At 58.8% G+C, this 24608-nt stretch overlaps 8 protein-coding genes across 8 annotated transcripts; 2 read left to right on the top strand and 6 right to left on the bottom strand.

Moving 5' to 3' along the window:
• Positions 1 to 13: 13 nt before the first annotated feature.
• On the top strand, positions 14 to 1205 carry PSEUBRA_002636 (Arylamine N-acetyltransferase; the record flags this gene model as incomplete). Its single annotated transcript, XM_016437041.1, has 2 exons — positions 14 to 115; positions 213 to 1205. The coding sequence occupies 2 exons, from the start codon at positions 14 to 16 to the stop codon at positions 1203 to 1205; spliced, it is 1095 nt and encodes a 364-aa protein (XP_016292543.1).
• Positions 1206 to 1541: 336 nt separating this feature from the next.
• On the bottom strand, positions 1542 to 2195 carry PSEUBRA_002635 (Ribosomal protein S18; the record flags this gene model as incomplete). The annotated part of the gene is made up of 1 exon (XM_016437036.1): positions 1542 to 2195. One exon carries the CDS (start codon positions 2193 to 2195, stop codon positions 1542 to 1544), a length of 654 nt encoding a protein of 217 aa, XP_016292542.1.
• Positions 2196 to 2582: 387 nt separating this feature from the next.
• On the bottom strand, positions 2583 to 6272 carry PSEUBRA_002634 (Outer membrane protein, IML2, mitochondrial/Tetratricopeptide repeat protein 39; the record flags this gene model as incomplete). The annotated part of the gene is made up of 1 exon (XM_016437023.1): positions 2583 to 6272. The coding sequence occupies one exon, from the start codon at positions 6270 to 6272 to the stop codon at positions 2583 to 2585; it is 3690 nt and encodes a 1229-aa protein (XP_016292541.1).
• A 1378-nt stretch (positions 6273 to 7650) lies between these two features.
• Positions 7651 to 10950, bottom strand: PSEUBRA_002633 (Zn(2)-C6 fungal-type DNA-binding domain protein; the record flags this gene model as incomplete). Its single annotated transcript, XM_059464862.1, has 1 exon — positions 7651 to 10950. One exon carries the CDS (start codon positions 10948 to 10950, stop codon positions 7651 to 7653), a length of 3300 nt encoding a protein of 1099 aa, XP_059320694.1.
• A 2082-nt stretch (positions 10951 to 13032) lies between these two features.
• PSEUBRA_002632 (TRP-like family) lies at positions 13033 to 17451 on the bottom strand (the record flags this gene model as incomplete). Its single annotated transcript, XM_016437032.1, has 1 exon — positions 13033 to 17451. The coding sequence occupies one exon, from the start codon at positions 17449 to 17451 to the stop codon at positions 13033 to 13035; it is 4419 nt and encodes a 1472-aa protein (XP_016292539.1).
• A 1518-nt stretch (positions 17452 to 18969) lies between these two features.
• PSEUBRA_002631 (Isoprenylcysteine carboxyl methyltransferase) lies at positions 18970 to 19878 on the bottom strand (the record flags this gene model as incomplete). The annotated part of the gene is made up of 1 exon (XM_016437037.1): positions 18970 to 19878. One exon carries the CDS (start codon positions 19876 to 19878, stop codon positions 18970 to 18972), a length of 909 nt encoding a protein of 302 aa, XP_016292538.1.
• Positions 19879 to 20652: 774 nt separating this feature from the next.
• On the top strand, positions 20653 to 21141 carry PSEUBRA_002630 (Mediator complex, subunit Med21; the record flags this gene model as incomplete). Its single annotated transcript, XM_016437040.1, has 1 exon — positions 20653 to 21141. The coding sequence occupies one exon, from the start codon at positions 20653 to 20655 to the stop codon at positions 21139 to 21141; it is 489 nt and encodes a 162-aa protein (XP_016292537.1).
• A 99-nt stretch (positions 21142 to 21240) lies between these two features.
• Positions 21241 to 24429, bottom strand: PSEUBRA_002629 (Secretory pathway Sec39; the record flags this gene model as incomplete). The annotated part of the gene is made up of 1 exon (XM_016437034.2): positions 21241 to 24429. One exon carries the CDS (start codon positions 24427 to 24429, stop codon positions 21241 to 21243), a length of 3189 nt encoding a protein of 1062 aa, XP_016292536.2.
• Positions 24430 to 24608: the final 179 nt, after the last annotated feature.

The following is a 24608-nucleotide window of genomic DNA, read 5'->3' as shown; positions in this document are numbered from 1 at the left end:
ACCGCAAGCAAGGATGGTCGCCATGCGCCCCAAGCAGCAGCCCTCGTGGCTGGACGAGACTCAAGCTCGGGCGGTGCTACATACCATCTCGTTCCCCGGGTTTGAGGACGAGCAGGTAAGCCCTTCCCCCCGGCAACCCATCGCTTACACCTTCCCCTCTTATTGACCCTCTCTACATCCTTTGCTATCGCACCTCTCCGTCGCTTTCACAGACATCCAAAACCGCCCCGCTCCCAGCCGCGACACTGTCGACACTGAGCACACTCCAGATGCGCTTCCTGCTCACCTTCCCCTTCGAATCACTCTCACTCTCGTACGAGCCCAACGGACGCATGTCGTCCCAACTCGCTCACATCTACTCCCGCCTGATCACGCACCGTCATGGTGGGGGCTACTGCCTGCAGATCAACGTGCTGTATCGCGAGGTGCTGTCCTTCTTAGGCTTTCGCTACGTCGGTGTGCTAGGTCGGGTGTTTTCGCCCATGTCGGGCGAGTGGACGGGCTTCTCGCACAGCGCAACGCTGGTCTATCTGCCGAGCCATGTGGACGGCAAAGGGGCGTACTACCTCAGCGATGTGGGATTTGGCAGTGGGCCGTTGCGGCCGATGTTCTTGCGCGATGGGTGGGAGGAGCGAGGTCGCGGAAGTGACCGCTTCCGTCTGGTGAAGGGAGTTCAGCCAAAATCAACGCTCGAGCCTGACCCCAACTCGTCTGAGGAAGTGGATCCGGAGGTGAAAGCCGTCGCTGTGACACAGACGGCATGGATCCTGCAGAACCACAAAGGGCGCGAATGGGAAAAGTGCTACTCGTTCCATCCGTTCGAGTGCAACCTCTCCGACTGCCATACTGCCAATTACGGTACGAGCCATCCCGGATCGGTGCCCTTTGCGGTCATGATCATCGTCGTCGCCTACCGCCTGGCCTCGCACTTTGACGCCGAAAAATCGAGCGAGTTGGTCAAACAAGATGGGCTTCACGAGGACCTTCATCCGTACCACCCGAGCATGGTAGAGCAGCGCATGATCGTGGATGACAAGTTCATCGTCAAAGTCGGGGATGAACAGACGGTGTTCAAGATCATCGAGACGGAAGAGGAGAGGGTGCGGCTACTCAAGGACGAGTTTGGATTGCTAGGTCATGTGACGACCGAAGAGGCGCTGGCGACGATCAAGGACAAGCCGTCCAGGTTGAAGAGCAAGGAATGACGAGGACGAAGAAGAAGATTTGCTTCAAGATCGTGGAAATGAATGACAGATTCGCTTCAAGAGGGACACGGCCAGGACACGCAAGAGGCACGGTCAGGAATAAGCATCACAAAGACACGGAATGGAAGACCACACATCACACCTTGATCTGGAAAAACGACCGACACAAACCGAAGATTCCTCTGGAAACGTACTCGATTGAAAGCAAAGCCGAGCAGCCCGAGCGACACAACCCTGGGATCCGGGGTGGCACGAAAAGGTCGGATGGGGTGATGGTGCCGACCGAACCAGAATGTGATCAGAGCAGAACCCGAGCCGCACCTCTCCCTCCTTGCCTCACTTCCAACCCGCACCGCTCGCCCGTGTCCCACCCCGACTCATCACCGGCAGCAACCCCATACTCCTCGCTCTCCTCACGGCCTTTCCCACACCTCTCTGACTCTTCCTCGTCAACCCCGTGCTCGCTCGTGGCAAGATCTTACCCATCTCGCTCACGTAATTCGCTAGGATCGCGGCGTTCTTATAACTATCATCGTGCAGACTCGGCTTGCCGGGTTTCAAGCCGTTGATGTGGATGAGGTCCTGTTTGGTTGCTTCTGCTTTTGTGGGGCCGAGAAGGGGGCGTGCAAGACGGGGTGGACGTTGCGTGATCGACTCGTACGCGAGCGTAGACGGGTTGTAGTAGTGACCGTTCATAAAGGCTCGGCCGGAGACGGTCTGGCGTTCTTTGACTGGTGTACGCGCTTGCGGGTTGTAGACGCCCCCAGCGGTACCAGGTGAAGGAGGGTTGGTGGAGGAGGAGGATTCGCGAAGACGAGCGAGCTTCTCGATGGAGGAGGAGAGTTCGTCTAGTGCGGAAGAGGGCGAGTCCGAGGAAGTGCGGGTTGTGGTTGCGAAAGTTCGGAGGGCGATGGCTGTGCGTGTGCCGCTGGTGGACGCAGAGGCAGCGCATACACTGGAGCGAAGGAGCGTTGTGGCTGCAGGCCTCATTGTTGCGATCTGTAATAGATGATGTAGAGCGATGATGGTGATCAGCAACGAGAAGGGATGCGAGATGGAGTGTTCGACTTGCTCACAAAAAAGGCGCTGTCACGTGCCGGGGTCGGAAATTCTTACCGCACGAAACTTCCCGAGGCTCGTAATTGACCCTGCTGCGTCAATGAGAACTCGTCCTCACCGCTTCACACCACACCAAGGATAAGACGAATAACCTGACTTCCTTCATCTCGTATGTACATATGGACAGAGTATTAGCGGAACTATCCCGAAACTGTGGGCGGGTGCACTTGAGACCGAGAAACCGAGAAACGACCGTGTGTGTATATATAGTGTATGCGTGTATGCTGTCACCTCCTCTATTGTTACCAGCGTCGGCCCTCACTTGCCACTCCCATCGATACCATTGAGCGCACCGTTGGCCCTCAAGTGTACCATGTTCTGCAAGCTGTACTTGCCCTTCCTTCCCCTGTCCTCCAGATTCTTCTGGCTGAGCACCAAGTTGAGCTGCTCCTTGGCCTCGTTCGTCCTGCCCGTGCCGGCGTAGAGCCTGCCGAGCTCGTAGTGCGCAAAGTACACAAGCCAGTGATCCAGCTTCAACTGGTGACCGTGCTCGAGCACCGTCTTGAAGCTGATCTCTGCCTGCTGCGCCGCCTCCTTCTCCGGGATGGGCGACTCCTTGGGTCGGACCTTGGAGTGCTTTTCGGGGCAAGCAATGAATTTGAGGCAAACACCACGGAGGAAGTGCGCCAGGCACAGGTCGTCGTAGTACTCGTCGCCCGAGTAGTACTGCGATGGGTCCTCGACCTCGTGCAGTTCGGCGAGCGCATCGCTGACCAGCACGAGCGCCTCGTCGGCCAGGATGTAGCGCGGCGCGTTGGACAGGCAGTGGTAGACATAGGCGAATTCGAGACCGGGCAGCAAGAGTCGGCCGTAGGTGGCAAACTTCTTCGACTTGCGAGCCACGAATTTCTCCATGGGGATCGACTTGCCCGCAATCTTCTGTGTCAACGAGGGGACCTTGTGGAAGATCTTTCCGGCCTCTTCCATCGCCCGCTTGTCGCGACCCTCGGCAGACTCGTACAGGTTGGACGCACGGCCGTAGTTGTACACCGCCTTGGACCAGTTGTTCTCCTCGGCGAGGATGGTGAACTGGTCGTGCGCCTCCTTCCATTTGCAGAGCGACATGTTGCAGAGCGAGAGGTCCCACACGCAAATGTGCTTGAGCTGCACGTACTCCTTCTGGACGTCCCGCGCCGTCTCGAACTGCGTGATGGCCTTCTCCGCCAGCGCCTGCGTCGAGTAGAGTCGGCCCGAGAAGTAGAGGAAGAAGACACCTTCGGGGAATCGCTTGAGGTTGTAGTGCAGGATCTTGTCGGCGAATTCGATGTCGACACCAGTGACGGGAATGAAGGTCGAGATGACCAAGTGGTAAGCGAGCATCGACATGTCGCAGACGGCACGACGCACGCCTTCCTGCTTGAGAGGCATGCCTGGCTTGGTCTGCTTGGGGTTGTCGCTCCACTGGCCCGCCTTGCTGAGCGTCTTCATGGCCCAGGCCGTGTCACCGGTGTAGCCGAACACCTCCATGATCTTGAGCACCTTGCCGGGCACGAGACCCAAGATCATACTGATCAAACCGTTGCCCAGGTAGACACCGCTCTTGAAGTCCTCGTCGAGCGACTCGTTCTTCTCCTCGGTCCACTCGACGTATTTCTGGAGCGACCTGTAGATGCCGTAGGCGTTCCTCATGTTGAGCGCCTCCGAGACAAAGGCGAAGAAGTCACCGGCGTACGCGATACCCAACACCGCCTTCAGAAGCATGGTCTCGGCGTAAACCAGCTCGGCGTGTCGCTGCACCTCGTTCATGCCTGCGAGCGCGCTCGGACTCTGGCCGGTACCCCTAACGAAGCGGCCAAAGTTGCCGACGGCGCTGGTCGGCTTCCTCATCAAGTGAGCGATGGTCATGGCGTCCTTGCACAGCGAGATGGCGATGGCCAGATCCGCGGGCTCGAACGTCATGAAGCCCTTGATGGTGGCGATGAGCGCGTAACCGAGTGCGTAGTAGAGACGGCTGTCGGCATACTCCTCGACGATGCGCTCGGCTTCGATCATGCGCGAGTTGAGGAAGAGGTTGAGTGCCTTGTGGGCCATCTGAATGTCCTCGTGCAGCTGCTTGGAGTCGCAGGCCACGTCGGCGGCGGTGAGCTTGGCCACACGGGCGGCCTTGTCCTTGACGGATTGGGTGAGGTCGGAGCGAGCACGCGTGTCGTTGGACGAGGTAGAGGCCTGACCGGGAGCGGAAGTGTCCGTAGGCGGCCCGGCACGACGAGTAGCGCCAGCGGTACCCTTTGGCTTGTAGCTAGACCGGCCAGCATCGCCGTTGGGCACGTTTCGACCGGCAGAGCCAGACTTCTTGCGACGGTGGCTGGCCGCCGCACCAGCACCGACAACAGCACCGACCGCACCAGCGGCACCAGCCTTGGCGCCTCGGTGGTCATGATCGTCCTCCTCGTCTTCCTCGCCTTCGGAGATGTCAGCGAGGGGAGCGTCCTGGAAATCGTCGTCCGAGCTGTCGTCGCTGCCCTCGTCGTCACTGGAAGCAACGACAGCAGCAGCGGCACCGCCACGGCCCTTGACGGGCCGAGCATTGCGTTTGGCTGGTGCCTGCTCCTCTTCCGAGGACTCTTCCTCAGAAGATTCGCTGTCCTCCTCGGACTCGCTGTCGTCGTCCTCGCTGGAGCCAGCGGCAGCAGCAGCGGCGCCGTTGCGACCCTTGATGGGCTGAGCGTTGCGTTTGGGTGGCGCCTGCTCCTCTTCCGACGACTCTTCCTCCTCGCTCTCGCTGCTCTCCTGGTCCGAGTGAGCGGCAGCCATACCATTGGGCTTGCCATTGGCCTCGTCCTCCTGGACGCTGCGGGACGACTTTCTACGAGCCAGGCCCGCGAATGCCGCACCACCAGCACCGGCTGCCCCGGTGACCTTGGCGGTGGTGGAAGAGAAGAAGCCCTTCTTGCTGGCCGAGGTGTCAGCGGTAGTCTCGGTAGCGGGAGGGGCGGACGCCCCACGCGAGCGGTTCTGCGTCGAGGCGCGAGGTTGCGAAGTGCTCGTGGACCTTCTGGAGTTGGCACGAGCCAACAGACCGTCCGCCTTTGCGTATGGGTCTGCAGCCGGGCTGACGGGCGAGCTTTCGCGGTTGCCATTGCCATTGGCTTGGTCCGTGGAAACGCGCGGAACAGCGCTAGAACTTGCGGATCTGCTGAATTTCCTGCTTCGGCCCGAGTTGACGCCGTTGACGTTTGCCACAGCGACAGGCTTGTAGCCCTCGACGGGCGCACCGGCGGGATAGACAGCAGGTTGGGAAGTCTCCGGCGACAGCTGCTGAGGCTCGTCGTAGAAGCCGTTGCTAATCGAGTTGGAGCTGGAGCGGGTTCCGAGTCCTTTGAGGCTCATCTTACGCGATGCCGTGCTAAAGCGTCGCATCCTGCTGTCAGAGCTTTTCTCGACGTAGGAAGAGTCTGCTTGGTCGGGCACGGTGAGGTTGGTGGAAGACGAGTTGCGGCTGCGGTTGCGCATCAGGTTGACAAAGCTGTTGCCAGACGAGCCCTTACGCGAGTCGATGGAGCGAGCATCGCTCTGGGACATGTTGGAGTTGCTCTTCTTGAGGCCGAGGCTGGCAGCGGAGAAAGTTCTGGATCGACCGAATGTGCCTGTTCCAGCGCCGGGAATAGCAGGGGCAAGGTAGCCGTCGTCGTTTGATCCTTGACTGCGAGAAGCCATGGAAGTGCTTCGCTGAGAACGTCCCTTGACACTGGACTTGGGGCTGACGGGCTCGACGGAACTGCCACGCCTGCGAAGGAGCGCATCGGTGTTGGAGACAGGAATGGGGTGCTGGTTGAAGCTGGATGCATCGCCGTTGACAGAAGCGTTGTCACCGTTGGCAGCGCCGTTGCTGCCGCTGTACTTGGAGATGTCAGCACCGATGCCAGCAAGGATACTCCTGCGGCTGCCCGAGACGGACATGCGTGAAGAGGGCTGGTCCTGGTTCATCTTGAGGACGGCAGCGGTCATGTCAAGCGTGGTGGATGCGAGTTTGGGTCAGGACACGATGTGGGGAGACCGAGCGGATGGCCTCGACGATATAGATGATCGGCACGGTCACAAAGGAGGAGGAGGTGGTGGTTGTGGCGATCAGGATCGAGGGGCCTGAATGTGGGGATGACGAAAGAAGGTGTGGGAGGGAAGGGGAGGACACGTAAAAGTGGGGAAGCTGATTGGCCGTTGATTGCCTGCGATTCACTGACTGGCAGCAGCAGCAGCAAGCAGCGGCATGCGCTTTCACTCACTCCGTCACCTCTGCTTCCGTTCTGCGTGCGGAGAGCGCGGAGAGAAAAAGGCGCAAAATCAATAAAATGACGAAGGAGGCGGCTGTCAGCTCTCTAGACTGGTCCAGTGCATATTCGACGAGCCTCTCACTCAGCTGCTCGAGCCGTCATTTCACGCAGCCATGCACGCCCCGCTCCGTCCCCATTTCGCTCTCCGCTTCACAGTCTGATGGCCTTTGCACGTCAGTTCCTTTTCGTAAAGCGGATCGAGTCCGAGTGTGATCCAAGCGTGCGGCTTTGTTCGCGCTCAAGAAGATCCGTCCGTTTGGTCGTGAGCAGGGCATGGGCTTTTCTGTCAAGTCAAGGCTGTGTACGATTATGAACTATGTCTTTGAACCACAACAGACGAACGAGATCAAGGCCGAGACGGATGGAGCTGGCTGCAAGACGGGTGGCAGCAAGACTGAGCTGTTGTTTCGCGTAAAGAGCGTATGGCTGGGTGGAAACCTTGGACGCCCGCACACATAGCCGAGGATGCACCTTGCAGTAAACCCTCGAACCCTACCACCCTGCTGTCCCCGCGTCGACCCGCCAGCCAGCAGGGACCCGTCTCCAGTGTATCACATGTCGACCACGGCCGCCCGGGGGGCTTTGGGCGGTCCCGGTCAGCATGTAACACAAGGTTCTCAGTGTGGCATGATGTAGGTGCTAGCGGAAGAGCAACGTGCCACAAAGCTGAACCGGCCGCGACCCACATTGCCCCGCCGTCTCTTTTTGTTTGCAGGTCAGCCTGCATGACAGGCGCGCCCAGAAACGCCAGCTTAAAAATACCCTGCCTCTCTAAATCCCCGCAAAATTGGCCTTTCCTGCTGGCCTGTGCAAGAGAACTTGCGTCTGAAAGCTCACCTGACATGCAGTCCCACCTCTCGTGTTCCCCGTCAAACGCCCTGCAGCGGCAGGCAAAGTCGACCTGCAGGAATTTCCCGAGATCTCAGCCTTCCTGAATCATCAAGCGTTCGTCCTCATCATTCGTAGTTTGCTCAGAGATCGTCGCAGCAGGCGGATCGGACGCGAGAAAGGTCCTGGGTATCATGAGCATGCAATTGCATGGGACAGCCATCTGCCTAGACAGCCGGCGTGGCCAGATCAAATCCGAGGATATCCTGCCAGTACGTCAGATCGCGCGTGTTGAGGCAAGCTGCCAATCCCTCGATCGAGTTCTTGCCAATGTCGGCTGCCAAAGGTACGACGTTGGTGGCAGCATTGTTGACACCCATCTTGGGTTGACTCGTGGCAGCAGAGCTGGCGAACGCACCAGGAAGGCCACCGATCGCAGCGTTGAAGTCAGTTCCCGTAGCAGCCGCGGCTAGGTCGACAAACCCGCCGCCGTTGCTTGACGCCAACATGCTGCCACTGTTGAGATTGTTGTTGCTCCACGAAGGTGTCACTGTGCTAGCAGAGGACCACGGCGAGCTTGCGTTCTGAACGGCAAAGCCAGAGCCGAGCCCTTGATGCATGTTGCCTGTCCCAGAGGCACCTCCAGGGGAAGCCAGGTACGCAGGGTGAGGCGCCACCGAGTTGTTCGCGTTGTAGGGCGCGCCCATGGCAACGTCTTGCTGAGCACCGAAGGTGGCTGGCGAAGCTTGTGACTTGTCGGGGTTGACGCCACCTCCGCGCTCGTATGATGTGACGCCTCCAGCAGGGGAAGATGCCGCCATACGGCTCGAACCGAGCTCGGATCGACCTCGAGGCAAAGACGGCGCCGTCGAGTAGCGAGCTGTTGCAGAAGCTATGTCTCGGAACGGCGGGCTGCCTCCGGGTACTTTCCGAGGACCTGCGCCGTCGCGCCGAGACGAGCGATCTGCCGCTTCTGCGGTTCCTGTCTGCAGCTGGTAAGAAGTGTGAGCGCTTCCCCAAGGTGGTCGACGTGTAGCTGACCCACTGATGCCACTGCTACCACCCTGCTCAGCCTCGCCGCGCCCCTCTGCTGCGGCGACCGAATGCGCCCGGTTCCGACCGGCATCACTCCAATGGTGGTCAACCTTGGACTCGGAAAGCTCCACATTGGCCGTCAAGCGGCTCTGTGCCTTCTCAAAGCTTCGATTGAGGCCGGCGTCAAAGATGGCGCCGAGGAAGCGCACCAGATAGCCGGGTGCTTCTCGTTCCGTGTCCACAATCTCGCCTGAGGGAAGTCGCTGTGGCTGAGAGCACTCGCGCAGGGTAGCACGCAGATACTCGACACCGACGGTCACGGTCGACGCGTCGAGGTGGTCGCGGTACAGATAGAACCACTTGATCATCTCGCTGGCCGTGATGACGAGATAGTCGTGACCCACGCGCACGTAGCCAGGCTTGCACACGTTGTACGCAAAGAGGCGCATACCTCGCATCGCTGCGTCCACCGTCTGCGCAAACCAGAATGCCGATCGAGCATTGTCCTGCTGCTCCGCCAATTCGCTCCGCTTCGCACGACGCTGCGATGCTACTTTCGCTGCCCAGTGCCATGTCGATTGGCAGATGTAAAAGTCACGGAAAGCGTCGAGGTAGGGCAGCTCGGCGACCGCTGACTCGTCCATAGGAAACTTGGGATGGAAGACGCCGTCTCGTACATCAAAGTAGCGCTTCCTGAGCATATCGAGCCGACCTCGATAACGATCGAAGAAGCCGCCGAAAGCAGTCGCATCTTCGGATCGATTGATGAGGTCGAGGAAAGGCTCGTTCTCAATGGTGGAGATGGACATGTCGAGCGACCAGCAGAGTCTCGAGTCGATGGGCAGAAGCACATCACCTGCTTGCTTGATCCAGAGGTACGGGTCTGGATAGTCGTCGAGTGGGATGGTGCGTGGACGGGGCTTGGTATTGCGATCGTCTCGACGAACCAGTTCGTGGACGAGGCAGAGGACGATCCAGGTGCGTTGACGATCCCGCTCCAGTCGTTTGCGCGAGCGGAGCGAGAAAGTGTCGGACCTTTTCTCGTTGGCCCTACTGCCTCCCGAGACTTCAGCCGCCCCGTCGTACTCGAAAGTCGCGTGAAGGCCCAGCTCGTAGGCATACCCGATCGCACGGAAAGCTTTGCGCACGATCGTGCGGTCTCCGGCATCCTTCCATGTGATGACGAGGATCAGAGACTGGATATGATCCATGGAGCAGATCTCTTCTGCGGCCGCAAGGTTGAGGATTGACTTGGCGATACGGTGACACTGTCGATGATGCTGCGGCAGGAAGAAGCGCGAAGCTACCGAGAGGATGGTTGAGAACAAAATCGGGGCGTTCTGACGACAGTGGTCGATGGTATGCAGAGAGGCGTCAAGGAGCGCGAGAGGAGGATTGAGTTCTGCGAAGAAGTAGTCGAAGAGCTCGTGAGCCTGGTCCATGCTGATAACATGCTGACGCACGGGGTCGTCGCGCAAGTCGGAGGCCATTGACAGAGTCGCGGTGCTAGGATGCACACGATGCGAGCTGCCCTGTGCAGAGTCCCACAGTGAGGGACGAGAGCCTTGGTCGATGGTATTCAGACTGTTGCGATGCGAAGACGACGACGACAAGGACGGCATGGTCAGTGGTGGCAGCTCGCGGCTACGATCTGGGTGGAAGGAACGGTGCTGATACGGTTGAGCATGTTGAGCTTGATCGTTGGACTGGTGCTGAGAGCGCGAGTCAGCTTTGCGAGGGAAGAGGGAGTCCTGGAAGGAAGGGATAGGCTGAAGGTAAGGACCGAACCATCTTCCGTGCACCGATCCTTTCGGGCTGGGCAGTTTTGGTGCGGGCTCGTTGGCCTCGAAGCGATTGTGTTCCGTCTTGGAGTACGCCTGATGTTGCTCCTGGTGGTTGGTGCTAGTTGGACCAGCGGTCGGAGGGGAACGGGAGAGCTCTCGTACCTTAGCACGAACCGGAGAAGCGGTAAGAGCCTTACCCGACAGGGAAGCGGCTTCGTCGTCCTCCAGCTGGTCCTCCTCGTCGCCTCCTGTGCTGTCGGCTTCGCTCCGTGGTCTCTTTTTGGGTTTCCTGCCTCGATGATGCTCCTTGAACTCGCAGTCGAGATCGAGACGATTGCAACGTTTGCAGCGCTCGTCGTCGACGTTGGCACGAGAGCATTTGACCTTGATGGCGCGGCACTTCAAGCAGGCAAGATTGGAGCCACGCTTCTCGGGCTTTTCCGAGTCAAGGAGAGCACGACGAAGGGGAGTGTCGGCGCTGGTTTTGGTCATGTCTCCTTGGGAGCCTGCATCAGAGGGGGGAGAGGCTGGCAAACCAGCTTCTTTGGTGGAGTGAGAGCCCTCCGACCTGGGATAGGAGGGTTGAGAGGAAGCGGATCGGTCGAAAGCTTCGATGGATGAGGAAGCGGGTGCCGAGAGCCGTGCAGCCGCTGCAGCCTCGGCCGCCGCTGCGGAAGCTTGAGCTGCGGCGTCGGCGAGACTATTCATTTTGGTGGGACTGATATGCTGGGAATCCGTGCGAATGTGAAGGTTGCCGGTGTCTAGGATCGACGGAGTGGCCAAGTATGAAAGGGCTCGAGGTTGTGCCGGTCAAGTAAGCCCGGGGGAAGCCGGAGAGGGATAAGGACTTGCGAGTCAGCGGTATGCTACCATGTCGATGCAGAGAAATGAGGTGCGCCCAATCGGGGGTCGGATGGAAGCTAGCAGACTACACAAGCAGACTGCTCATGAGCAATGTCGTTGTGCCGCCGAGGTATTGCAGAGAAGCGCGCGATCGGGGTGACAGAGAGCCGGCTTCCTACTCCAACACAGTGCGTGTACAGGCTGCTGGAGCGGAATGTCGAGACAGATGTCCGGCCCGCTGAACGTGGTCGTCGACTAAGGCGACTGAGATTCCCGGTGCTGAACAGGAGGTGGGATACGGTGCGAGTGACTCGAAGGTGCAGAGACAGACGAAATGAAGCGGGCTGATCGTGCCGTGCGGGTCGGCTCGTGCTTGCGATGCAGTTCCGTCGGGGGCAAACGCAGGGATGAGGAGGGCTGCAGGATCGATTTGATAAAGAAGACGGCGGACAAAGTGGACAACGACGATGCTTAATCAATGGAGTCGGACGGATTCCGCCAATCGAGATGAGATGGATCAAAGAGCCCTCGAGACACGTCGGATGATTCCAGGGGTATTCCAGAGTCGGTGCTGCGACGGGGTATGATCGCCTCTGGAGAAGGGTGATGAGGCAGAGGTGGTGGTGGTGAATCGACGGGAAGGTGGGTCCGATGACTACGGAGCGGTGTGATGTGGGCAGGCTCTATCGGCTCAAGCGGCAACAAAAGCGCAGCAGCGGAAGGTTTGAATGGCAAGTCGCCGAGCTTGGTGAGCCGCGAGTTCGGTCACATCGGCTGCTGTTCACTCAATCTCGACCACAAGCGGCAAGGACAAGCGCAATAGTGAGTGTGGGTTGGCTTTCCGGTGGTAACGGGTGGGCGAGAGGCGTAGCTGAGTCGAGTGGACAGCTGATCCGACTCGTCCGTTGATTTTGGAGAGGCGCTCCCGTGGTGACCGGTGTGCCAGGATCGAGGTGTTCCTGATTCAGCACCGACACCCACGACAGACGCCTCGCACTGCTCTTCTTTCGCTTCTTCCGATTGAGATGCTCAGCAGCGTACAGAGGCCTGACCAATACGGGAGCACCCGACAATGACTGACAAGGCGTGAGAAAAGCGGTCGCTCTGCGTTCCGAACCAGGAAACGCGGGGATGTCAGGGCTTAGCCAGTGGTTTCACGAGGGAGCCTCGTGATTGTGCTTCCGCTTCTCTCTCAAAGTGACCGGTCTCCAACTTGCCCGGTCCCAGCCAACGGACGGTCACCAAAAATTCTTTCTTGTCTCAAGATTTTTCGATTCCTTCTTTTTGGCCGGTAGAAGACGAGTGTCCGGAGAGCCGCCGAGAAGCCTCTTTCTTCGCTTGCCCTCGTCGGTGTCTTTTGACGTTTGGCCGGCAAGTGCACACAAAGGATATCGGTCTAACCGGTCATTGCCTTTGGAAAGCTTCTTCGTCGCCCACCTCTTTGCCCCTCGCTCCTTAGTTGCGATTCTAACGCACCACGATACTGTATATGGACCGCTCGCCCCCCCTCTCGTTCTGAGCTGGTCACATGGGCAAGGCTGGAAGCCACCTCAATGCGCGCTTTGATCCATACCCGGCTAGGGCGTCGCTAAGGCACGCATGAAAACGCACAATTTTGGCTGCTGAAACTGTGAAAGAGAGTTGGCTCGGCCAACAGCCAGGGTCCAGTCCACCACGCGAGAGCCGCGGGTGCCCAAGAAGGTGGCTTGTCGCGCTTGCTGAACCTGCAGAATCCGCGTTTTCGGTTTCCTCGCTTGCAAAGCTCAACCGGAACGGCCAACTTCCTTTCGCTCGAGTCCGGAAGCTTCCGCCCGCTCACCATGGACGATTTGGCTGCAAAGCAAGCGAGTGAAGCAATAGTATTGTCCATAGAACGAATCCTGCAATGTATGAAATAGTCACATCAGAAGCTGATTGTGTGTGAGAGAGAAAGAGTGAGTTCCATCATCATCTATACGCCTGAGCAGCATCCCACACTTGCGGCGCACCACTGCCAGACCTTTGCATCGCCATCGGCGCCGCAGTGCTCGACGCTGGCCGATCAAAGTTGATCGCAGACGTGATCAGCTTGCCATCCGCATCGAATATCGGCGCCTCCTCCTGAGCATCGTAGAACGTCATCGGGTCCGTCGCCGTCTCTGCGGCCACAGGCGGTGTGCCTCCTGCCGAAGACGACGATTCTTCGGCATTGACCACTTCGGCCTGCATCGGCTCGGCGATCCTGCCACGCGACGAGGAGGTCGACACCTGCTGGCGAGAGTCGCGCGTCTCACCGCCTGAGGAGAGGGCGACGGCCATCATGCGAGACGACGACGACGAGATCGGCCGCGAGGCCTGCGACTGCGGCCGCGAGCTCGATGAGACCCAGAAGCTGTCCTCGTTCACTTGAGGCTTCGAGTTGCTTGCGGACATGATGGCCGATGTTGGCCGAGACGGGGCCCGATACGGCAGGAGCAGCGCTTGCTGACCAGCGCCGGGAGGAAGTGTGCCGGAGGACGCGTCAAACTCGTCCAGCTGCTGCTGGTGCGATCCGTAGGCAGGCATCGAATACGCATCCGCAGCAGAGGATAGACCGGCACGGCTGCCACTCCTGGCTGGCATCACATCCGTGCTGCTCAATCGCTGAACGGCGGTGGGCGTGGGAGACGGATGCGCCTGTCCAGCACCATCCGCCCTCGAGCTCGCCGTCGCTGCTGCCAGCGCTGTCGAGTCCATCGCCCTGTCTACGCCTGGTAGACTACGCCTCGGTCGTTGCGGACGCACCACCTCGAATCCACCACCTTGCCTTGTGCCAGACACATCCGCTTCCGAGGCGGGAGGCTCCAGGCTCGTGTTTCCTTCCTCTGCGATCCCTCCTCCCGACTTGCCGCCTCCGAGTCGCGCAGCTACACTGTTCATGGCGGCACTCATCTTGTTAAGTCCTCGCCAGCCACCACGCGATCGGAAGGCTGCAGCGCCATCTGCACCATACCCTCCGTCATCATCGTCGTCGCTGTCCGAATCGCTACGTGCGCCGCCTCGTTTCCAGAACTTGCCCTTCTGCTTCTTGCTGGCCGGCTGGATCGGCTGTCCTTCTTCGTCGACCGCCATCATACCAGCAATCGATTGACTAGCGCGCAGCTGTGCGCCCTGCGAGTAGCGACGTATCGTAGCGTTGCGGGCGGCAGCTTCGGTGCTCGATAGCCCAATGCCGGCGTCCGGGTCGAAAGATGGTCGACGATTGTCAAAGTACGACTCGACCATGGCGCTTTGTGACAAAGGTCGCGGACGGCGTTGGGGCGGCAGCGAATGGAACTGATGCGTTGGTGACATGCGCTCGACGCTACCGCTGCTCTGCGGTCTGGCAAGTGGACGTTGACCGTGACCGTGACCGTGACCGTGCAGCGCCTGGTACGGCGCATTTTCGGAAGCGCGACCGCCGCCCATTCGCACGAATCCAGACTGCTGTGCAGGCGGGGGCGACTGCCGTCCACCCCATTGATGCAAATGCGGAGGCGGCGACACGGGTCTTGGTGACACTGGCCTGCCGTTGCCAGGAGCGGGTGGTAGTGCAGCCATGATGAAGCCTTCGTCGTGTGGATCGCCTCGAAGATAGGTCGAGTAAGGACTGTTGCCATCGGCCAGCATGTCCGCGGGCGACTTGCGGCCCTGCAGCTGGCTGTCCAGATACGAAGCATACGACGCCTGACGAGAGTGCATGGGCATGCGATTCATCGACATGGTGGACGGCATCGAGCTGCTGAGCTTGCGTGGCGACGAGGGCATCGCTGGTGTGTTTTCGCCCGAGTAGCTCTCCTTGCCAAGCGTCGCGAGCATCATGGTCTGCGTGTTCACCGACGCCGAGCGATCCAGTGGCGGTTGCGTCCGTGAGAGACGCTTGAGTGCTGTGTTACCCTTCTTGTTGAGACGGAGCTTGCTCTCCTTCCTCTTCTTGATCTTGCGAAGCGCGCCTCCCAGACCTGAAAGTCGCGTCGATGCACGCTCGTCGAAGGAGGCTCGCCACGCTAGACGCACCAGGCCCTCGACGATCTTGACCACCAAGATGAGGGCGGCGCAGACGTAGAGGATCGCCTGGAGGAGAAGGACGACGTACGTGAGCCAGCCGTTGGGTGCACGGCCGAAGTTGACCAAAGGGCTGAGCAGCAGGATCAAGACCGCTGTGAAGATGCGCAGGACGTTGGAGACAAAGCTGACGGGACCCATCATGGCGCCCTCTCCCCATGGCAGCCAGAGACTGCAGGCGAGCACAAACATGATCTCGAAGACCAAGATGATGATGGCTTGAGCACTGCCGTTCATCTGACCCGCGCCAATGACGACACCCAAGACGAACGTGCGTGCGAAGTCGACGATGCAGAACAGCTGCGATCCTGGGCTGTAGTTATTGTAGACCGGGCCAAAGGCGGAAAGCGTGCCGATCGAGTCGTAGAGCTTGGCTGTAGGCGCACGGCTGATGCAAAAGACTGTGTAGGCTGGAGCCAAGACCGAGAGGATGGCAAACGCAAGACCGGCGAGAGCGACCGAAGTGGCGGAAAAGATGTCGGCGTTGGCCATGTGGAAAGTGGTAAAGATGGTGATGGGCAGGTGATAAAGGGTGATGGCGCGCAAGATGTTGCCGTGCAGCATGCGAAGATGGAAGAGGTTGTCGCTGGACCCGAACAGACGCTTTCCGCCCGTTCCCAGGAAGCGGTACCCTCCGCGACGGCTGAGTGAGGAACGCGGACGATCGTCATCCGCCTCTGCCATCTCTTTGGTCTCGGCGGCACCAGGTGTGCGGGCGACGTTCAAGCTGTATCCGTCCTCGCGACGCTTCTGCAAGCGCAGGAAGGTGTCGTGGAACGAATCGACAATCCAGGCCACGAGCGAAAGAGCGACGATGGCGGCGACGATGAGGAACCAAATGCTGAGACAAGTGCCGAATAGGTCGCGCGTTCGAAGCCCGATAGCATGGGCGTAGGCGTCCATGCCAGCGCGTGCGCCGTCGAGGTTCATGAAGCGATTAGGAGCCTGTGCGTTCATGTACAGCGGCGAAGTCTGATTCGAGAACTGTGTGCCGACGTCTCCTGACGGCAGAGTCGCATTGGTCCTGAGCAAGTTGTATTGGCTGTCGAGGTCTGCAGGGCGGACGATGGTGACGTTGCCGGTCAAGGTTGACCAGGCAGCCTGCTTGAAGAAGCCATAAGAGAATTCGGGCCATCGTACAGCAACCATCGAGATGGCAGCGACGAATTGGGTATGCTGAATGATGTCCCAACATCCAGGCGTGGCGAAGCGGAGGAGTGCAGCGCTGAGTGCAAGCTTCTGACCCGAGATAGCCGAAACGAGAGTGGGTGCGATGGTGTCCTTGATGACGTTGGGCTGACTGCCCTCTCTCGCCTTGTTCTTGAACGCACGTGCACGAGCTGTGAAGGCGCAGAAGACGCGGGCAAGAGCGATGACGACAAAGTAGCCAATGGTCAAAGCGACGGGGAACCAGAAGATGAGCTCCCAGTACCACTTTGCATCGTCATAAGGGTTGGCATACACTTCGATGCAAGCAATGTCGAGGGGCGGACTGGAAGTGTCGCTGAGACGGATGCGGGTCCAGAGAGTTCCGAGGTTGTAGGTATCATTGAGTGGGATGCCGACGCCGAGCGAGACCTGACCAGGACCGTAGAGACATCCGCCTGGCTGAATGACGACGTTGTTGACGACGGTGCCATTGGGATCTGGGACGACGGGGTAGAGGCTATCGCAAAGATACGAGTCGTTGCGAAAGAGCGAGAAGGTAAGGAACTGGGTCTCTACCGAGAGGGTGCTGAGGAGCTGAGGGGTGACGTTGGTGTTGACTGTTCTGCCCACGGTGTCGGTTGCGCCAACTGCAACGATACGGAGCACGCCGGAGCTGTACGAGTCCTGATCCGCCAAGTGGCGATTGCTGCCGAGATCGGTGTCGAACTGGGTATAGACGGCAGAAATGTTGATACGCAGGCTGGGATCGACGTAGTTGACCTGGTCTGTAGGACATCCTGTGAAGTAGACGTCCTTCATGCGCGAATTGACCTTTTTGGAGAGCTCATCGTAGCGAGACGGGATAGGCTTTTGGATTAGAAAAGGGACCTGGGCACCGGAGAGTTGAACATCAGGGATCTGCGTGCTGGTGACCTGGGGCGTGGTTCTGCTGGCGGAGGCGCTCCCGGCTGGGGCGGGGGTTCTCGTTGGCGCATTGAGGGAAGCTGAGCCAGTGCTGATGGTCACGACCTCGGTGACAGTCTGCGCTGAGCTGAACGCGATAAACGAGCAGGACAGCACCAGGACGGACCAGAGCAGCCGCAGCTTCGAGGTCGATGCTGAGCCATTGCGGCGCGAGTAGGTGATGCGTGCCATCGTGTCAGAACAAGCTGTGACCGAAACTGTGCACGCTTGGTCACAACACCGACGATCAGATGAAGTATATGAGGGCGAGCCGAGACTCGAGGAGAGGGCGATCAGATCATCGATGAGCAGCGAAGCGTCGCCATCTGGGTCGAGATCAAGCAGGATGATGGCGCGTGGCTAGAGATGAAGAGATCGTCGCCGGGTCGACAGTGGTAGTGTCTGAGCAGCTACTTGACTCCCGTTCTTTGGTGAGGGATGACGCCGTGATGGAAGTGAAAGAAGATGCGCCGATGAAGAAAAGGTGAGGATGGTCACAATACGGTGCGATGCGATGAGGAGATGGCAATCAGATGGTCACTTCGAAGCAACCAAGTCGTGCAGGTGTTGCTGCCCCTTGCAAAGGGACGGAGTTGCGATTTTGACAGATTTGCAGAACAATCATTCGCCGCCCTCCATCAGCCGCCAATTTGCACGAGAGACACGCTCTCACTCAGCTCAATCTTTGAAAATCGGATGCCTCGAGGTGCAGTCCGATTTCCTCATCAGTCGTCTCAAGCACTGAGAAAATCGCAACTCGCAGCAGCGGCTGTGCAGCGGGCGTGCTTTCCGGATTTTTTTATTTATTTTTATGTTTCTCATTTCTCAGGAACAGCAGAAAGCTGCGCGCGTCAAATTGCAAACAAATGCAAAGCGTGAACTTTTGGGCGTCAAGTGAGGTGACGGCAAGCTGTGCATGGTGCAGAGAGACCCTTTTCTTCGGGTTTCACATCGAGCGAAAGGTTGCCTGTTTGGTGACAACCAATTGTCGCGGTGTCGCTTGACTTGCTTTGCTGCCTTCCATCAAGACGGTGGCTTCTGAGGCTCTCTTGCCATCGATGGCGGGTGTCGAGACAACGAGAACGCCTCATTCTGGCCTTCGCATGAAGAATGGACACGGGAGCGGTGCGGGCCAATTGTTCAACGCGCGCCTCAAAGGATGGACGCCAAATTATGTACCACTCGCTCTGTTGGTGGGCTGATCCTGATCTCCTTTCATCCGACGATCCGAGTTCTATCGGCAGCAGCAGCAGGCGATCTCTCACTCACCATCGCCTCTCTGCGTCGTGACATCGAGGTTGCAATGCGTTTCCGATCCGCAGCCTCGAGCCATGATCTTGTCTCTAAAGCGTTAACGGAGCGCTTCCGAAGGAACCGTGATGGACGAGCGGCGAATCCGCCGAATACACCTGCCGAGCGTGGTGTCTCAATTTGCCGTCACACCCGCTCTTCCGTGCTCGCTTACCACCACCCTTCTTCCAAGCCCGATTAAGCTCCTCTCTCTTCTCAAGGGTCACACGTTGTAATCATATCGAGCTATCACATTGGCCCGCCGTCGCTTAGCCGGCATGATCGGGTGCGCGGAACTCCGCTTTGGCGCTAGTAAACACATACAATGATGCGAGATGCTTGTTTGCTAATGGGCGCTTTCCGTCTTGGCCCTTCTCACGGAGATGACTCTATCAAATCGGGCCCTCCGACATGCCCTCCTTAGATAAACGGCAGACCCGTGCCCACCCTTTGCTTGTAGTCGACATACTTCTGACCAAAGAACTCGATCAAAGCCTTCTCCTCAGCCCTGATCCTCCTGCTGAAGAACATCCACAGTGTTCCTACAAACCCAACCGCAGCAATCTTGTTACCGAGCATCACCTGCGTGCCCACCGCCCAGTAGCTGAATCCCACATAGCTTGGGTGCCTCGTCCACGCGTACACGCCCGTGGTGACCAGCTCGTGATCTGTGCGCTTCTTGAACGCCAGGATGTGGCTGAAGTTGTTGTGTGCGTGAATCATGGCCATGCTCCGCAGCGTCTGCCCAAAGATGATCAGCACGATGCCGACCAGTGTGAAGATCGAGGTCGACTTGGAGGCGGGGTAGAGGTAGGCGGTGAGCGAGAACTCGAGCAGCGAAAAGAGGTGGGCGATGTGGTAGTGGGCGCCGTTGTTGAGCAGGAAGCTGTCCGAGAAGAGGCGCGTGGGGTTGTACGAGGCCGTGACGGTGAACTCGAGCATGTGGAAGGTCACCCACGCCAAGAGGTAGAGGTGAAGCTGCGGGAATGCCCACCAGGGTGTATCTTGCCAAGAAGCAGCGCTTTTCGAGTCCAAGACGCTGGTCAAGAAGGAGAATGCGCGTGGCAGAACAAGACCAAAGACGATGCCGAGGGGGAATGCCGTGATGGCGACTTGAAGTGCGGCCGGCGCATAGGCTGGTGGAATCGAGTATTGGATCGTGTACTTGTCACTCAGCCACGAAAGCCAAGACTGTGACGAAGCAGATGTCGCATCGGATTTGCCGCGCTTGCCCGTCGGAGTCGCCGCCGCCGAAGGCTCAGTCGAAGCAGTGGTGGCATGGTCGCCATCGACACTCGAGGCGGTCGAAGACTTCGCGGTACCTGACATGGCGTCGATGCTTCCCTGAGCGAGGCTCGAATCGATCGAAGAGGAAGCTTCCTTGAGGTCTGTCATCGTGCGCAAACGGGCAGGGAGCAGTACGGAGAAGTTGGAGGGGAAAGGAAGCTCGACGGATGAGCACGCAGGTTATATAAAGTCTTCCTCAGGACGTGCTGGACTTACACTGCTCGCCCTCTTCGCCACTCTCTTGTGCTTTCTCGCCAGTGCTGTTTGCGTAGTCCCTTTGTAGATCGTATGCAAATCTTCGAGAAGAAGGGAGCTTCCCTTTGTTCAAGAAGAAAGGGACAGCTTCGAGTTTTGACTTCGTGGGAACGCAATTCAGGGTCCAACAGCGGCCCTTTCAGCTGGCACGCGAGCGTGTGACTTTGGCGAGAAGAACACTTGGAGCGCTTCGGAACTCGGTCATCTTTCCGCTCCACACTTCGACACGATCAATCTTCGGACCGTGGTTGTTCCCCACACAACGACAACATCCACCTGCTCTCCCGCCCTCGCTGCTCTACTGTATCTCTCGCCAAAACAGCTCACATCAGCGCAAAGAATCAATCCCTGACCCAGAACAGACATCACTGATACCACGGCCATCTGATCAACGACTTCATTCAGATCTATCTCCAATCCTAACCTACTTATAAGAACCGCCCGATCAATTGCGCGATTCGATCACACTCGAGCGCCGAAACGACCAACACATAAAGCGTGGAACGCATTCGCGCACAACCTACATCGTATCGGGCATCCTCTTCCAGAGACCTCGCCAACATGGACCTACTCACGCAGCTCGACAGCGACATCGATCTCTTACTCAAAATCATGTCCTCCTCGGTCGCCTTCATATCACGCAAAGCGAAGCATGCGCCGCTCCCCTCCTCCTCCATCCCCTTGACCATCTTGGGCAAGACGGAGGCGATCGAGCCAGAAGCGATGGACGAGGCGATCTCGGAGCTCGTGGCGGACCTGGTCGAGAAGGCGGCGGGGATCCGGGAGATCATCGAGCATCTGCCGACCAAGGAGAGTTTGGGCGGGGATGTCGAATTGCAACAGGAGCTAGGGAGGTTGGAGGATGAGATGCGAGGGGTCAATGAAGAGTACAGAGCAGCTGTGGAGGAGTGCAAGGTGCTGCAAGGGGAGGTAGGCGAGTTGGTGAGGCTGGTCAGTGAGAGACAGGCCGAAGGGCGGGCGTGGTTGGTGAACGAGTTGGAGGGGGGCAAGGCAATACCCAACGAGGGAGTCGAGGGAAGGATAGCGTAGCATCGCCAGCAAGGATTGTATTTGTACCGCACCTCAGGGAACACATTCGTCACAGCTACTGTATGTAACAGGTTCGCGTCCAACATTCGATTGCGCAGCTCAACGCTTCTCGCCGTCACCAATGAGCCAACCCACTCCGCGACTCAACGAAAAGCCGCCCAGCCCGCCACCTCCGCCACCTCCCTGCTGCTGCTTCTGGTCCTGCTGCGATCCGGGCTGATCGCTCTTCCACCCCAAGAAATCTCTCGCCGCCCTCGCCGCGCGGACCGCCCTCTCTGTCGGGTCCACATATCCTCCCGCTCCACCAGCACCCCCGCCACCTTCACCGGAAGCACCCGAAACACCATCAAAATCAAACAATTTGGCCGTCCTCGCATCCACTTCTCCCTCCTTCGCCACCCCTCCCGCTCTCTGGACCACCGCACCAGTACCCGTAGCAGCATTACCAAAGTAACTTAACGGACTAAAGCTCAACGGGAGCATGTTGGCCGCGCTCCCCACCATCGCCCCTACACTTGCCGCCGTATACTCGCCTTTCCCACCCAGCCACCCTCCTCCCCCAACCCCGCCCTCTGCAGACGCCGCCTTTTTGGCACTGGCAAACATTTTTCCTTCACCCACCTCGCGCGCCAGCTGCGCATCCAACGTCGCCCACTGCCGCAGCATCCCACCCAACTGGTTCGGCGGACACATCGTCATGGCGTGCGCCAGCATCGTGATCCGCTCCGGCGTGTCTTCCCACGCTGGATGCTTGGAGAGCTGGAAACACGTCTTCCAGGCAATCTCCACGATCGCTGCTGCCGAAGGTCGGGTGCGGGTGGTAGCAACCTTGTCCACCAGCCTCTGACAGAAACCCGAGGCGTCTTCAAAGTCCTCCGCTGCAGTCGCGGCGTCTGCCAGCATCGCCAGCGTTCGCGCTTCCACCAGCGTCCGATCCGACGGACTCAGACCGCACAGTCGGTTCGCCACATCCAGCACGAGTTCGGGCGACCGATGCGCGTCCCCTTGCGTAGCTAACAGACGGGCAACCAGCTCGAGCTTGTCCGGCGTCGACCGGATCTCGAGAGGCTCCATCAGAGATCCAGGGTGCAGGATGGATTTGACTTTGAACGAGGACAGTCGACAGGCGGCTTCGATAAAGTCCTTCTGGGCTTTGGCGCGAGCCGAGTTGGCGGGAAGGGCAGAAAGAACGTCCAGCGAAAGCCGGACATCGCGACTTCGTGTGGAAGCGACGTTGGATTTGTCAAAGAGCTCAGTCGACACGTCGAGGACGAGGGCTTCGAGTTGCGAAGGTGAGAGTGTCGCTGAGGCTCTGCTGGTGGAGAGTGAGCGGAAGAGATCGACGTCGCCGGTGCGGAGGATCTGCGAGAGCAGGCGTTGGACAGCGTGGCTCTCTGGAACGAGTGCAAAGGGTGCCGAGAGCGAGGCTGAGCCTGTCAGCTCGAGCAGCCGATGGCAGAAGGCGTCCCAGGCGGCTCGGAAGCGCAGCAAGGCGGGGTCTGTGACGCCAGGGCGATCGGGACGGCCGCCGAGCGACGACGGCGGTGGATGTGCTGCGTCGAAGGATGCCAATAGCGAGTCGAAAGCTGTCGTCTGCTGCTGCTCGGTATCTTCCTTTGCTTGCGTTGAGCCGTCCGATTGGTGAAGACCGCCATACGCGGCGAGCCAGCACAGATCTAGATCGGAAGGCTTGTGGCTCTGTCCTTCTATCAATTCAGCGATGGATATCAACCAGCCAAGATGCAGCTGAGCGTCGTTGAGCAATTTGGCGTCGTCCTCCCTCAGGCCGCTCAACAGAAGTGCTAGCAGCTGGCACGCAGGCACCGCGCTCTGCGAATCGAGCTGCAGCGCTGAGCGTAGGGCGATACCAAGCTGTGAGCTGTTGGAGCTAGCCGTGTGTTCGTTGTGTCTCTGATTGAGCTGAGCGAGAACCGCATCGGCCTCCTTGAGCAGAGACTGAGGCGTGTTGAGGTCCAAGCGGAAGCGTCCGACCGCAGGCCTCGCGTATAGTATCGCGGCCGTGAGATGGGCCATCCCGACAGAAGCCGGCGAGCTTGCTGCTTGAGACACGACAGCAAGACCAAAGCTGCGGGCCGAGGCGCCATCGTTGGTGTCGATGAGCTGTGCCACGCGATTAGCAGCCGAACCAGTGCCTGACGTCGAAAGCAGCTCCTTCGCAAGCTGCCTGCGGGCGTCGTTGTTCTGACCGACCGAAGACATCTTCGATGCTATGCCTTGAATAGAAAGGAGGTCGAAGCGTTGCCTTGTAGCCAATTTGGCGGCGTCGTGTTCGTCTTGCTGCTTGTCACGAGATTGTGTGGACGACGCTGCTATTGCTCGAAGCTGCGACAGAGCCTGCTGTGCTTCCTGTCCTTGCAACTCTCCCGTTAGCAGGTCGATCAGCGCGTCCGCCTGGGCCCCAGAGCCGATCTGGGTTAGACTCTGAATGGCCTCGCTGTAGACTGCGATTACATCGTGCGGAGAAAGCTGATGCGCTCCTTGCGCTGTTTTCCAGATGCCAGATTCGCGACCACCCTTCCAGCCGATGAGGAGGCCAGATGCGGCCAGGGAAGCATAGTCGTCCTTGCTTCCTGCGTTGGTGGTCAGCAGTTGGGAGAGGATTGATAGCCGCACGGGAGCAGACTCGGACACGAGCCAAGGGAAGCTCTGCAGGAGCGGTCCGATCGCCTCGGCGCCCTCAGGAAGAGACGCCAGGCATAGCAAGACGGTCCTGCTTGGTTCTTCCAGCACCAACGACAGTGGCAGTGTCGGCAGAGTCAACTTTTGCGTGAGACCGCGCTGTCGCTCGTACATCGACAGTCGTCTCGAAAATTGTTCGAGCTCTGCCATTGTGTCCATCACCGTGCGTAAGCGCGTGTCGTCTGCGTTTTGAGCCTTCAAACTGTTGAGGTATGGCGCTGCGACCGAGTGTATCGCAAGCTGGAGCAGCTGTTGCCCGAGCTGCTCGATACGGGACAGCTCGGCGCCATCTTCTGACGCGACTCCATCTAGATTGACGAAGAGAATAGCATCGATAGCCATCTGGAAAGCATCGAGAAGCCAAGAACGGTCCTTGATGATGCGGCAGAGAACCTGTGCTTGGTGAGAGATCTCTTCTACCAGCTCATCGCGAAAGACCGTACCGAACGACTCAGCTTCTTTGCTAGAGCTCTGCCATGATTCGATGAGCTGTATCCATCTGCGTTGTTGCTGCCTTTCGTTGTGATCCGTGCTCGCCTTGCGCGATTTTTGAACGGCCCTTGAACTTGGTCCGGGCATGGCGGTCATCGTGAGCTGTCACGGCGCCGAGTCCGCCTGGGCATGCCCTGTACGATTGTCTGTGGTGCTAGAAGAGTCGCGCTCGGTATGGACAGCTGTGCCACAATCTAGGTCAGGGTGTATGAAGAAGCGAGGTTGTGTGGAGCGTGAGGGTACAGAGAGTGGAGGAAGAAAGAGACACATCACCT

Source organism: Kalmanozyma brasiliensis (assembly GCF_000497045.1).
Source record: "Kalmanozyma brasiliensis GHG001 unplaced genomic scaffold PSEUBRA_SCAF2, whole genome shotgun sequence".
NCBI classification, from domain to species: domain Eukaryota; kingdom Fungi; phylum Basidiomycota; class Ustilaginomycetes; order Ustilaginales; genus Kalmanozyma; species Kalmanozyma brasiliensis.
The sequence above is the reverse complement of the archived record's forward strand: the minus strand, read 5'-3'. Positions and strand labels throughout refer to the sequence as shown.